At 55.8% G+C, this 12,241-nt stretch overlaps 1 protein-coding gene across 3 annotated transcripts; it reads left to right on the top strand.

Moving 5' to 3' along the window:
- Positions 701 to 10,781, top strand: PEX11G (peroxisomal biogenesis factor 11 gamma). Of its 3 annotated transcripts, none has more exons than XM_018051149.1 (5): positions 701 to 826; positions 3,107 to 3,295; positions 5,702 to 5,880; positions 9,589 to 9,651; positions 10,195 to 10,781. In XM_018051149.1, the coding sequence occupies exons 2-5, from the start codon at positions 3,227 to 3,229 to the stop codon at positions 10,424 to 10,426; spliced, it is 543 nt and encodes a 180-aa protein (XP_017906638.1). In that variant the 5' UTR covers positions 701 to 826; positions 3,107 to 3,226; the 3' UTR covers positions 10,427 to 10,781. The 3 variants fall into 3 exon arrangements, with proteins under 3 accessions (XP_017906638.1, XP_017906636.1, XP_017906637.1); XM_018051147.1 differs by lacking the exon at positions 701 to 826 and adding an exon at positions 1,093 to 1,211; XM_018051148.1 differs by lacking the exon at positions 701 to 826 and adding an exon at positions 1,224 to 2,370.

Genomic DNA, 12,241 nt, shown 5'->3' with positions numbered 1-12,241 from the left:
TGTTTTCAGAAAAAAAATTTATGAGTGGATTCTTGTCGATCTTCCCACACTTAGAAAAGCACTAAAATCATTAACTGCAGTATTTGCTCTTTGTAACCAGAAACAACTTTCCACTGGGATGCGTGATTACACATAATCTTCTCCAAAATCACACACGTGCAGACCTTCCGCTCAACTCTTCCCGAGACCTCTTGGGTTATAGTCCTCAGTAAACCCCCCAATAAAACTGAAAAAACACAGCTGTCATGGTGTGCGTTTTTATTTCAGTCAACATCAGCCACCCAGTTATCCTCCGGGGATATTCCAGTTATCAGATATCTGTCTATTCTAGACCGGTTCCATGCATTTCTCCTTTTTTTTGGTTTTTAAAGGGACTAGTTTACTTATACACGCACGCAGGAACTTGGGCTTCCCAGGTAGCTCAGTGGTAAAGAATCCGCCTCCCAATGCAAGAGACGCAGGAGATGCGGGTTTGACCCCTGGGTTGGGAAGATCCCCTGGAAGAGGGCATAGCAACCCACTCCAGTGTTCTTGCGCCCGGAAAATCCCACGGAGAGAGGAGCCTGGCGGGCTAGAGTCCATGGGGTCCGCAGAGTCGGACGACTGAGCAAGCAGGCACGCGGAAACACAGATGGAACCTGCGCCCCCTGTAGTCCAAGCAGAGCGCCCCAACCCACTAGGCTACCAGAGAATTCCCCAAAGTTCCCTTTATAAAACTGCCTTACAGGACATAACAGCAAACCGTGTTCTCTAAAGACAAGCCGACAACGCAGAAAGGGTGAAGCAGAAAAATTAGAAAACTTTCTTCTTGGACCACAGCAAACAGGTTGGTGCTTTTGCTTGGAATCTTTTTTTTTTTTTTTGCTTGGAATCTTTATGTGTGCGTGTGTGTAACTGGTTAACTTTGAAAACATGGGTAGCGACCTCAGACCGTCCACCTAGGTGCACAGGGCCAGGAGAAACCACAAGTAGAGGTCCCAAAGCCGCAAACCTCATCGCTCCCAGAAGCAGACAAAGGGCAGAGTCCCGGACAAAGGGTCGCGCCGGCGCCTGCGCAGAAGGCTCCCAGGAACGCACCCCGCCCGGCCTGCGCCGGGCCCGCCCCCTGGCGCGGCGAACTGGCGTCACGGTGTCGTCACGGCGGAGGCGCTATGGTGGCCCTGAGCGATCTGGCGTCGGCGCTGGAGTCCTATAGGGGTCGCGATCGCCTGGTGAGGCTGGGAAGGAGCGAGGCCAGAGGTCCTGGAGTCCGGCCAAAACCCAGAGACCGGGACGTTGAGGCCAGAGAGGGAGCGGGGTCACTCAGGATCCCTCCAGGGCAGATGCTCTGTCCCCTAGCGGTGGACATGTAGGTTCTCCCCGCCACCCCAAACGACTGGACATTCACAGTACCAGCCAGATCCTCACGTTTGTGCATTTGAATCCAGCCGGACCACTGGAGCTGGTCCCAAACAATGTCGTATGAGAATTGGGGATGTGGCAGGGCTCCCTTTAGGGCTGGACATTTGGGTTCTGACTAAATCCCCTGAAGTTGGGCACTTAGGTTGCTCTGGCAAGTTCGGCCTGGCCAGACATTCCCATGCCAAACAAACCCATGTTTGGACATTTAGGATCAGACTAAGCCACTGTAGTTAGTTCCTCGGTTGTCGAAAACTAATAGGGGAATATAAGATTTTGCACTGCTTTCCCCGCGGCTGGATGTTTAGGTTCTGACCTTCCGCTCAACTCAGATTGGGCATGTAGATTGTTCCTTCCAGGCCGCTGAGGTCGGACTCTGAGCTTGTCCCAATCAATCTCTTACAGGTAGGCATTCCAGTTGTACCAGGGAATGTACCAGTGGCTGGGCATTTAGGTTCTAGGCAAATCCTCTCTGATTGAGTATTCAGGTTCTAAATTCCCTGGAGAAGGAAATGGTACCGCACCCCAGGATTGTTGCCTGGGAAATCCCATGGACAGAGGAGTCTGGTGGGCTACAGTCCATGGGTTTGCAAGAGTCGGCGGCGACTTGGTGACTAAACAACAACAAGAAAGCTGGACTTAAAATGCAGCGTTTTTGCCCTTACAAAGGTGCAGAAAGGAATTCCAAGTAAAAATAATATATAAAACAACAGGAGAAAGCAACTTCTGAAAAGCAGATGAAATAAAGATGTAAGGGTGGGGAAGCAGACCCTGTTCACCATGCTCCAGATCACCCACTGATTCAGGAATCACCACTGGGTTCCTTCTCACTAAAGTAAGGCAAACAAATTAACCTTTTGTTCACTGGGTTGAGGCCTGCTCACCTTCCTAAGTCACAACCCAGCCACGGACTTTGGTCCAGCCAGGTAGATGCAAATGCCTTCCTGCCTGCTGGGAAAAAGGATCTAGGAGGTAAGATATGGGGTTTTTTTTTCTGATCCCCATCACGTGTCTCCAAAGACTGTGCCACTCAGTGACAGGAGCCAGCACGCCCTGAGTCTCCACAGTGCCTTTTCTTTTAAAACTTGATTTTTATTGGAGTATATAGTTGCTTTACAATGTTGTGTTAGTTTCTACCATACAGCAGAATGAATCAGCCATCCATATACATATATCTCCTCCATCCGGGACTTCCTTCTCATTCAGGTCACCACAGAGAACTGACTCGAGTTCCCTGAGCTATGCAGTAGGTTCTCATTAGTTATCTGCTTTGGTCTTCCCTAGTGGCTCAGATGGTAAAGAATCCGTCTGTAATGTGGGAGATCAAGATTCAGTCCCTAGGTTGGGAAGATCCTGTGCAGAAGGGAATGGCATCTCACTCCAGTATTCTTGCCTGGAGAATCCTCATGGACAGAGGAGCCTGGCAGGCTGCAGTCCATGGGGTCTCGAAGAGTCGGACATGACTGAGCGACTAACACACCCAGTTGTCTGTTTTACACATAGTATCAATAGTGTATACCTGTCAATCCAATCTCACAGAGCCTTTTGCACAATGATGTCATGTGTCTCCATGTATCCCACCTACAAATATCTTTCAACTTTCTGTTGGGAGTTTGATTGAGAGTTCCTCCTGTTTGATCCCCCGAGGCCCGAGGCCAGGTCAGGGGTGATCGGCTCAATCCTACTGACTGCTTCTGGTTTCCCACAGATCCGAACGCTGGGTTACTGCTGCCAGCTGGTGGGCGGGGTCCTGGTGGAACAATGTCCTGCCAGGTCAGAAGTGGGGACGCGCCTGTTGGCACTGTCCTCCCAGCTCAGCCACTGCAGGATGGTCCTGCGACTCTTTGATGATGCGGCCATGTTTGTCTACACTAAGCAGTACGGCCTGGGGGCAGAGGTAACGGGGTTGCCTGGGGCTCCAGGGAGGGGATGCGGACCCTGGGAAGTTGGCATCTTATGGACTGGCCTTTACAAAGGCAACAATATGGGCAGCTTATTATTTTTTCAATTTTACTTTTTTCTTTTGAGACAATCAGACATTCTCGTTTCAATTTCAGTTAAACAAATTAGCTCATTCCCAAAGACTGTGTAATTAAGAAGTCTTCCTCCTGGCCCTTCGGTCACAGATTTCCTCGGAGGAGCCGCTGCTGTCAGCCTCTTGTGTTTCCTCCGTGAGATTCCCTGCACCTGTGCTTTGCTCACGTTAATAGTTACATGACATTGACATTCTTCTGCCACTTGTTTTTCCATGGAATGGTGCAACTTGGAGGTCATTCCATATCAGTCCAAAATAAGCTCCTTCTGGGAATTCCCTGGTGGTCCAGCAGTTAGGACTCAGCACTTTCACTGCTGCAGGAGAGTGCGTCCTCAGGCTTCTCTGTAGCCCGCCAGGCTTCTCTGTCCATGGGATTCTCCAGGCAAGAATACTGGAGTGGGTTGCCATTTCCTCCTGCAGGGGACCTTCCTAGCCCAGGGATCTACTCCGCATCTTTTGCATCTCCTGCACTGGCAGGCGGATTCTTTACCACTGCGCCGCCTGAGAGGCCCCTTCACTGCGGAGGGCCTGAGTATAGTCCCCATTTGGGGAACTAACATCCCCTCAAGCCGTGTGCCTTGGCAAAAAAAACAAAAACCAAAAGAAGCTCCTTCCTTCTTTAGGGCCTCAGGGTACACAAGTATAGCTGGATGGGCCGGATGGTGACTTACTGAACGAGCCCCCTTGGACACGTAGATTATTTATAAGATCTTGCAGATACAACAGAACCTCATCATGTCACCAGTGGGTCTAGAGTGACGCTCCTTACCTGGGGAGGGGGCAGCAGGGAATGTGATCTTGCTCTCCCAGGGGATGGGCTGAGTTATGCCCCCTTCCTGGGCTGCCCTGCCCTTCCCCCGACCCTCCGGGGGTCTCCTTCCAGACTCACCTGCTCAGATGCACCCCCATCCTGCCCCAGTGCCCGCAGCCTGATTATCCCCAATCTCAAGGGTTTGCCTGGGCCTTCCTCCTGTGTTGACACCCATCTCTCCAGCTTCTTTGATGAGGGCATGTTCCCTGCACTGTCCCCCCAACCATCTCCTCTGTGAAGACTCCCCTGAGTCCCTACGTGGCGGGGGGGCTCTCTGCATCTCGTATATCCCTTAGCCAGAACAAGAACCGTCTTTGGTTGAGTGCCCTCTGCTCCTGCCTCTTCCCCAGCATAGGGCCCCAGGTCTTGAAACTTCTCAGAAAACACCGGTGCAATGAGCCCCATCCTCACAGAGGGATGAAGTGTGCCGGGACACCCCAGAAGGTCCCAGATGGGATGGGGGAGCTGGAGTGGGGTTCAGCACCCAGAGGGAGGCAGGACCACAGCTGGCTAACAGGAAGGAGAGGGCTAGACAGGGAAGACAGAGAGGAGGGGAAGGGTACGGCAGGCAGCGAGGATGACACGGTTACAGGCAGGGAAGTGAAGGACTTGGCCAGGGACCGGGCCAACTTGGAGGCCTGGGGGGGCCTCTGGGGCCCAGGGAAAGGCTCTTACAGCCTCAACCGGCCTTGCCTTGCTAGGTGCTCGCCCCTCTCTGATCTGGGGGGAGGTGACCCAAGCCTGGCAGTGAGCGTTGTGGCTGCTTCAAGCTGGCACTGGGTGTGTGGCAACCCAGCAGGCCAGCCAGCCCTCTGCCTGGTCAGGGTTCTCTGCAGGGCTCCCTCCCCTGCCCCTCTCAGGGTCCTGAGCCTGAGACCCATACACAGGAACTAGGAATGCCCTGATGCAGGGCATCCCAGGTTGTCCTCCATAGGAATCATCCAGGAACTTAAAAAAAAAAAAAATCCTGGTGCCAGGGCCCACCTCAGCCTTGGTGAGGCAGAACCCCTGGGACTGGGGGCTGAGTGGGGGTTTGTGAAGCTCCCCAGGCATCCCTTGAGGTGTCCCAGGTGGTGCAGTGGTAAAGAATCTTCCTGCCAATGCAGGAGACGCAGGAGACATCTGTTTGATCCCTGGGTCAGGAGGGGCCCCTTGAGAAGGAAATGGCAGCCCACTTGCAGTATTCTTGCCCGGGAAATCCCATAGACTGAGGAGCCTGGTGGGCTACAGTCCATGGGGTCGTAAAGAGGACACAACTGAAGCAGCTTAGCACACACATGCAGGGATCCCACAGCGCGGTGGAGTTGAGACCAGCCGCTCTACTGGGCAGAGGTGACCACACTGAGAAATCAGGCCTTTCTTCTCCCGCAGTGCCAGCCACAACCTGGCTGGCCGGACCTTGCCCTGTGACTGCCCCCTGGTATGGCCCAAGCCCCCACTCTCTTCCATTCCTGCAGGAAGAGGATGTGTTTGTCCGCTGCGTGTCCATCCTGAGCAACCTGGCCGACCAGCTCTACTACCCCTGTGAGCATGTCGCCTGGGCCGCTGACGCCAAGATCCTCCACGTGGACTCTGCCCGGTGGTGGACACTGAGCACCACCCTCTGGGGCCTCTCCCTGCTCCTGGGGGTTGCTAGGTAAGCAGCGTTGCTGCCCATCAGGAGACTGGAAGGGAGCCCCTGACATCGCCTGGGCGGGTGGGCAGGTGGGCTTGGGGGCGGGGGTGGGGCTGTCTTGGCCTCTCCTGCCTTTCCCCCTCTTGTCATCCCTCATTGTGTCCATCCCCTGCAGCTGCTGAAATAGATTCCCACAGACTTGGCAGCTCTCAGTTCAGTCGCTCAGTCGTGTCTGACTCTGGCAACACAAATCGATCATCTTAACAGTTTCGGAGGTTAGAAGTCCAAAATGGCTCTCAGTGGGCTAACATCCAGGCGTGGGCAGGCCTGTGTTCCTCCTAGGGGCTCCGAGGGAGTCTGTTCTCAGCCTTCCCAGCTTCTAGTGTGCGTGTGTGCGTGCTAAGTCGCTTCAGTTGTGTCCAGCTCTGTGAGACTCTAAGGACTGTAGCCCGCCGGGCTCCTCTGTCCATGGCATTCTCCAGGCAAGAATCCTGGAGTGGGTTGCTGTGCCCTGCTTCCTCCAGGGGATCTTCCCGACCCAGGGATCAAACCTGCCTCTCTTACATCTGCACTGGCAGGCAGGTTCTTTACCGCTGGCACCGCCTGGGAAGCCCCCCAGCTGCCAGAGGCGCCCACCTTCCTCGGCTCGCAGCCCCTCCCTCCATCTTTGAAACGTGTCCGTTTCAAAGACACGTTGTCCTTTCCTGACTCTGAGCCTCCTCCTCCCTCCTTCGAGGACCCCTGTGACGACACCGCCCACTCCAGATCATCTCTGATGTCCACACCCTTAACTCAATTCCATCTGCAAATTCCTTTTTGGAAAAATTTATGCGCTTATTTTTGGCTGTGCTGGGTCTTTGTTGCTGTGCTCGGGCTTTCTCTAGTTGTGGCGAGCGGAGGCCCCTCTTTGTTGTGGTGTGCAGGCTTCTCTTCTGAGGTGTGGTGGCTTCTCTTGTTGCAGAGCCGGGGCTCTAGGTATGAGCTTGCGTAGTTGTGGTGCATGGGCTTAGTTGCTCTGAGGCACGTGGGATCGTCCCAGACCAGGGATCGAACCTGTGTCTCATGCATTGCCAGGTGGACTTTTATCCACTGCACCACCAGGGAAGGCCTGCAGAGTCGTTTTTGCTGTGGAAGGGAACACACTCACATCATAAGCCTGGGGATTAGCATGTGGGAATCTCTGGGGGCGGGGGCCCCTGACTGTGCCTACCAGACCCAGGAAGAAGGAAATAACTTGGGGGGCATGGACAGAAGTGGCTGGCGTGGCTGCCTTTCCCCAGGTCCCGCTGGCATTGTCATCAGCAAACCTCAGACGAAGTAGCTGGGAGTTTCCAGACTGGCTCCGTGCTTCCACAAACCACAAGGTCTCTAAAACTTTAATGGTTTCTTCCCCTCTGCCAATTTGCTGAGTGGATTTGTTCAGAGACCCCTGGCCCAGACAGCATGGGCGAAGCAGGACCTCCAGTGCCCCTGTTTCCTGGGGGCAAAGGTCTCTTAGATCCCTGAAGAGATGTGGGGCAGCCCCTGACCTCGAGGTTGGGGGGCCAGTGCCCTCATCTGCTGTCCCTTGTCCCTGGGTGTACACTGATGTCCAGTAGCCCTTGTCTCTCCCTCACCCTAGTGATATGTTTACTGTAGATGGTCTGGAAACTGAGCAGACCCCAAAGTGGAAGATTCCAGGTACCCGCTATCCAACCCAGAGCCCCTCTCTCTTTATACTTTGGCGATTTTCCCCAGTGTTTGATTTAAAAAACAAAACTTTTTTTTTTTTTCTTGAGTTTAGTTGCTTTAAAATGTTGTATTAGTGTCTGCTGTATCACAGAGTGAGTCAGCCGTGTCTATACATGGACCTGCTGTTCTGGATTTCCTTCCCATTTACCACAGAGCACTGCGTTCCTTAGCTGTACAGTACGTTCTCGATGGACATGAGTCTGAGTGAACTCCGGGAGATGGTGATGGACAGGCAGGCCTGGCGTGCTGCGATTCATGCGGTCGCAAAGAGTCGGACATGACTGAGCGACTGAACTGAACTGAACTGAGGTTCTCATTAGTTATCTACTTTATATATAGTAGTGGGCTTCCCAGGTGGCTCAGTGGTAAAGAATCCACCTGCCAAGAAGGAGATGCGGGTTTGATCCCTGGGTCGGGAAGATCCCCTGGAGGAGAGCATGGCAGCCCACTCCAGTATTCTTGCCTGGAGAATCCTGTGGACAGAGGAGCCTGGCGGGCTGCCGTCCATGGGTCGCAGAGTCGGACACGACTGAGCAACTGAGCGACTGAGCAACTAAGCGACTGAGCGGCAGCGGCAGCGGCGGCGCACACGTGTCAGTCCCAGCGGCCTTTGTTTTGGACACTGTGCTGACATGTTTTCACTTGTTTCTGCTCTCCTGGTCCAGGGACACGGCTCCGTTTCGACGTCGGCTCCCCTCACAGCCTCGGCGGCTGTTACGGAGCTGGCCCTGTCTTTCCATCAGCACCACCCCCACCCCTTGGGCTCCGGGTGCTCTGAGGCCACAGCCTCTTCTGAGGCCGCCCTGTGACCTGCGGCCCCAAGAGACTTCCCGTTCCTGCTTTCAGGGCTGCTTTGGTTCCCTTAATTTTTTTTTTCTTTTAAATAGACTATTTTTTAGAGCAGTTTTAGGTTCACAGCAAAACTGAACCGGAAGCAGAGTTTTTGCAGGTACCCACCACACACACACAGACTTCCCCACCATCCACATGGCACCACGGCCCGATGTGTCAGTCGATGAACCAACACTAACATGGCATACACACCCCATGTCCGTGGTTTACATCAGGGGTCACGCTCTGTGTTGCACTTTGAGTTTGCACAAACATATGATAACGTGTATCCACCACTGAAGTATTTCCGCTGCCCTAAAAATCCTATTTTTAGGGTGAATATGCTCTGCCTGTTCCATTCATGTTATTTTGTATTAAATACCTTTTCGGGTGCTGTTTATCTATGTAAAATTTCCCTTATTTATGGCTGCACTGGGTCTTCGTTGATGTGTGGGGGCTACTCTAGCTGCAGTGGTCGGCCTCTCACTGCAGTGGCTTCTCTTGTGGAGAAAGGGCTTTAGGTGCTATAAAGGCTTCAGTAGTTGCAGCGCGTGGGCTCAGTAGTTGGCTCACGGGCTGGGCTGCCCCTCAGCATGTGGAATCTTCCCGGAACAGGGATTGAACCTGAGTCCCCTGCATTGGCAGGCAGGGAAGTCCTCCATTCGTTTTAGAGAAGCTAGTTTTCCCATCGTGTCTCTGTATTTGGTGTGAGCAAGGGTATGGGGGCTGGGGAGCATTTGGGGTGTGCTCATCATGACTCAGTGGACACAGGTTTGAGCAAACTCCAGGAGCTGTTGAAGGACAGAAAAGCCTGGTGTGCTGTAGTCCATGGGTTCACACAGAGTCGGACACAACTGAGCGACTGAACAACATCATGACCAGGGGCTCCTAAGGCCCCAGGGTGCTGGAGAGTCACCTGCCCAGGCTGCAGGGAGCAAAGGCTGGAAGGAGCACTGGAGGATGCCCATCGGGTGGCTGCTTCCCCAGCCTGCAGATCCAGCCCTGGGGACCCAGAAGGTTGTCTAGACTGCCTTCAGACAGGCCCAGCCAGTGTCCAGGGTGTGTCTGTGTAGGGAGGGAGTGGACAGGCTTTGCACCCATCCAGACCCCATTTACCTGGTGACCCCCTACCCAGCTGCTCCCACCACATCCTGTGTGGTGTTGCAGGTCTCTGTGGATGGTCCTGAAGCTGAGACACAGGCTGAGGAAACCCCCGGAAGCCTTCACCAGGTACGTCGTCCACGGTTCCTCTAGAAGACTTCTTCCGGCAAGCCAGGGTCCCCGGCGGGTCTGCCCAGTCAAGGAGGTGCTGTCACTGCCCTGCCCCATGCGTGCAGGCTCTGCTGGGTGGGGGTGGGGGGCTGATGTGTGCTAGGTACTGGGGCATTGCTGCGGCCCCCTGGGGGATGGGAGCTCTTTTACAGATGCGGAAACTGAGGCTAGCTGGGGCTAGGCAGGAAGTGGCAGAGCTGGGACTCCAGGGCTGAGCCTTCACGGCTGGGCCCGGGTCTGGGAGGATGATCCGAGGTGGAGTCAGTGTCCTGAGGACGAAGGTCAGTCACTGTCTCATCCTGGGAAAGAATGCAGGGTAAAGCAGGTGCCCGGCACAGGCCCGGAAGCTGCTCACCCCTCCTCTTTCCCCCTCCCCCCGCCCGTGGACCTGAGACTCTGGTTCCCACTGTGGGCTCCCTCTGGTGGATGTGATGGTTTCAGCCTGCCGGTCCTCCGCCCTCCCCAGCCACCCTCCTCCCTCTCCGCCCTTTGTTCCCACAGCCGGCTGACCCGGGGCAAGCGGAGGACCGTGGAGACCCAGATCTGCTCGGAGGTATTGACCCTCCTGAGCAACCTGGCGGACCTGGCCAACGCAGTGCACTGGCTGCCCCCGGGTGTCCTGTGGGCCGGCCGCTTCCCCCAGTGGCTGGTGGGCCTCCTGGGCACCCTCTCGTCGCTCCTCAGCGTGTACCAGGCAGTCCAGGCGGGTGGCCAGGCCAATGCCACCCCCTGACGGATAGGGGCGCCAGAACCCCAACAGGGGCCCTTCCTGTGGAGCGTGATTGCCCGGGAGGGGCGGGTCTCTAATCCAGCAGATCACGGCCAGGTGCTGGGAGGAAGGTGTGGCTAGAGGACACACCAGAGCAGTCTGGGGTACCAGCCCCCAGAGGGGTGGGCTTGGGGGGCTGAGGTCCCCCAGGTGCCGCCTCAGTAGGGGTGGAACAGGAAGACCCCGAAGACTCACTTGCAGAGGAACTGGCCCCTGGCAGGCCAGAGTCCTGTGTGCAATAAAGGCGGGCAGGGCAGCCAGGTTGGGCCTGAGGAATGTGAAGTGAGGACCAATTAAATGAGGTGGTGATGGTAGCAGGTCAGATGTGAGCTGATTCCTAAGCCCTGTGTCTCTGTCTGCTTATTCTCACGCCCTCTCTCTCCCGCGGTCGGGGGCACCCCCGGGTCTTATTTAGGGTTCAGCCTGTGGGCTGGAGCTGCAGCGGGAAGCACCACCTCCCATCACCTTCCCCTCCGATGCTGCAAACGCAGCCTGTTGACCCCGAGGCTCAGCCACAGAGAGCGGTCCCTCCTTCCCAACCCGCGGGCTTGGGCACCCTTGGCTGGCTGTGGATGCTGCCTCCTCAGCCAGGCCCTGCCTGGGTCTCAAGCTCCCAGGCATCACGGGGTGCCTGTTGTGGCCGAAGCATCTCACAGCCACGGCGTGGACTCAGGGCTGCCGTGGTCCATTCAGGGCATTTTGAGGGCTCTGAGCATCATCACTGGAGATGCCTGAGGCTCCCAGCTTGTGAAAGCACAGCGGGCAAGAAGGGACCAGTTTGTTTCCAGTCTGGGGTTTGAGAGGCCATGTGCATGTGTGGCTTCAGGTGATACTGGTAGGTGGTGGGCGGCCCATGCCTGCCCCTCACTCACTGGCCCCTGGAAGAGCCAATGAAGGGTCCTGTTTACAGGCCCTGAAGCCTGTGGTTTCAACCATGTTTTGTTCTTTTACAAAGAAGGTACGTGGTGGGCAACAGCTGGGGTGTGGGGCTGCTCAGGATCTCACAGGACACAAGGACCCCACCTGGCCTCCAGCTGAGCCCCTGCCCCGTCCATCTGGGTTAGGAGGCTGGGCCAGGTCACTCTCCCCCTTCCCTCTGCCTTCCAGGCACCCAGGGGACCTGTGAGATTAGGGTGGGGGTCAGAGTGGCACCTGCCTGTCTGAAGACTCTGAGTTAACACCTGCAAGGCAGCGTGCTTGCCAGGGAACCACGTGAACACCTGCATGTGTGATACGGCAGGTCACAGGTACCCCAGGGGCTGGCATCCCCGAGGGCCTGGGTGGCAGGGCTGGGATACAGCTGCTGGCACTGCCAGTCATGTGGCTGTGTCCCCTGCCTGGTGCCCTTCCCTGGGCTGGCAGCTCAGTTATAGGTTGGGGTGAAGCAAGATGATGATTCCAGGGGACCAAGCCCAGGGGCATCAACAGCTTTTTCGTGGGATGTGGGGGAGCATGTGTATGGCAAATTAGGCTCGTTTGAGGAAGGAGACTGACAGGTCTGGAAGCCAGTACAGTCCCCCTTGTCGAGGAGGCTGACATCCCGGGACCATGGTGGGGGGGGGGGCAGCCTAAATGGGTGGGGACCCAGCCAGCGCAGGAGACAGGGGGCCCCCACAGCCACCCCAGCACTGCTACTGCCTCCAGCCTTGACTGTCCAGGTGGAATCACGGTCTGGGGCTTCCTCACTGGGACCAGAGCAGGCTGCCTGGCCTGGGTTGTCTGTGGTTTCCATCCTGTCACTAGTCTGAGCTGATGCCAAGTAGGGGTGGGGGTGAGGGC

Source organism: Capra hircus, chromosome 7 (assembly GCF_001704415.2).
Source record: "Capra hircus breed San Clemente chromosome 7, ASM170441v1, whole genome shotgun sequence".
NCBI classification, from domain to species: Eukaryota; Metazoa; Chordata; class Mammalia; order Artiodactyla; family Bovidae; genus Capra; species Capra hircus.
Note: the sequence above shows the minus strand (reverse complement) of the source record. Positions and strands in the feature narration are given on the sequence as shown.

Bases quoted from the DNA above. Each gene is read 5' to 3' on its own strand.
- PEX11G (XM_018051147.1), top strand. From the start codon at position 1,152: ATGGTGGCCCTGAGCGATCTGGCGTCGGCGCTGGAGTCCTATAGGGGT. The intron at 5,881-9,588 runs GTAAGCAGCGTT...GTGGTGTTGCAG, and splicing joins CTGCTCCTGGGGGTTGCTAG to GTCTCTGTGGATGGTCCTGA. The intron at 9,652-10,194 runs GTACGTCGTCCA...TTGTTCCCACAG, and splicing joins CCCCCGGAAGCCTTCACCAG to CCGGCTGACCCGGGGCAAGC.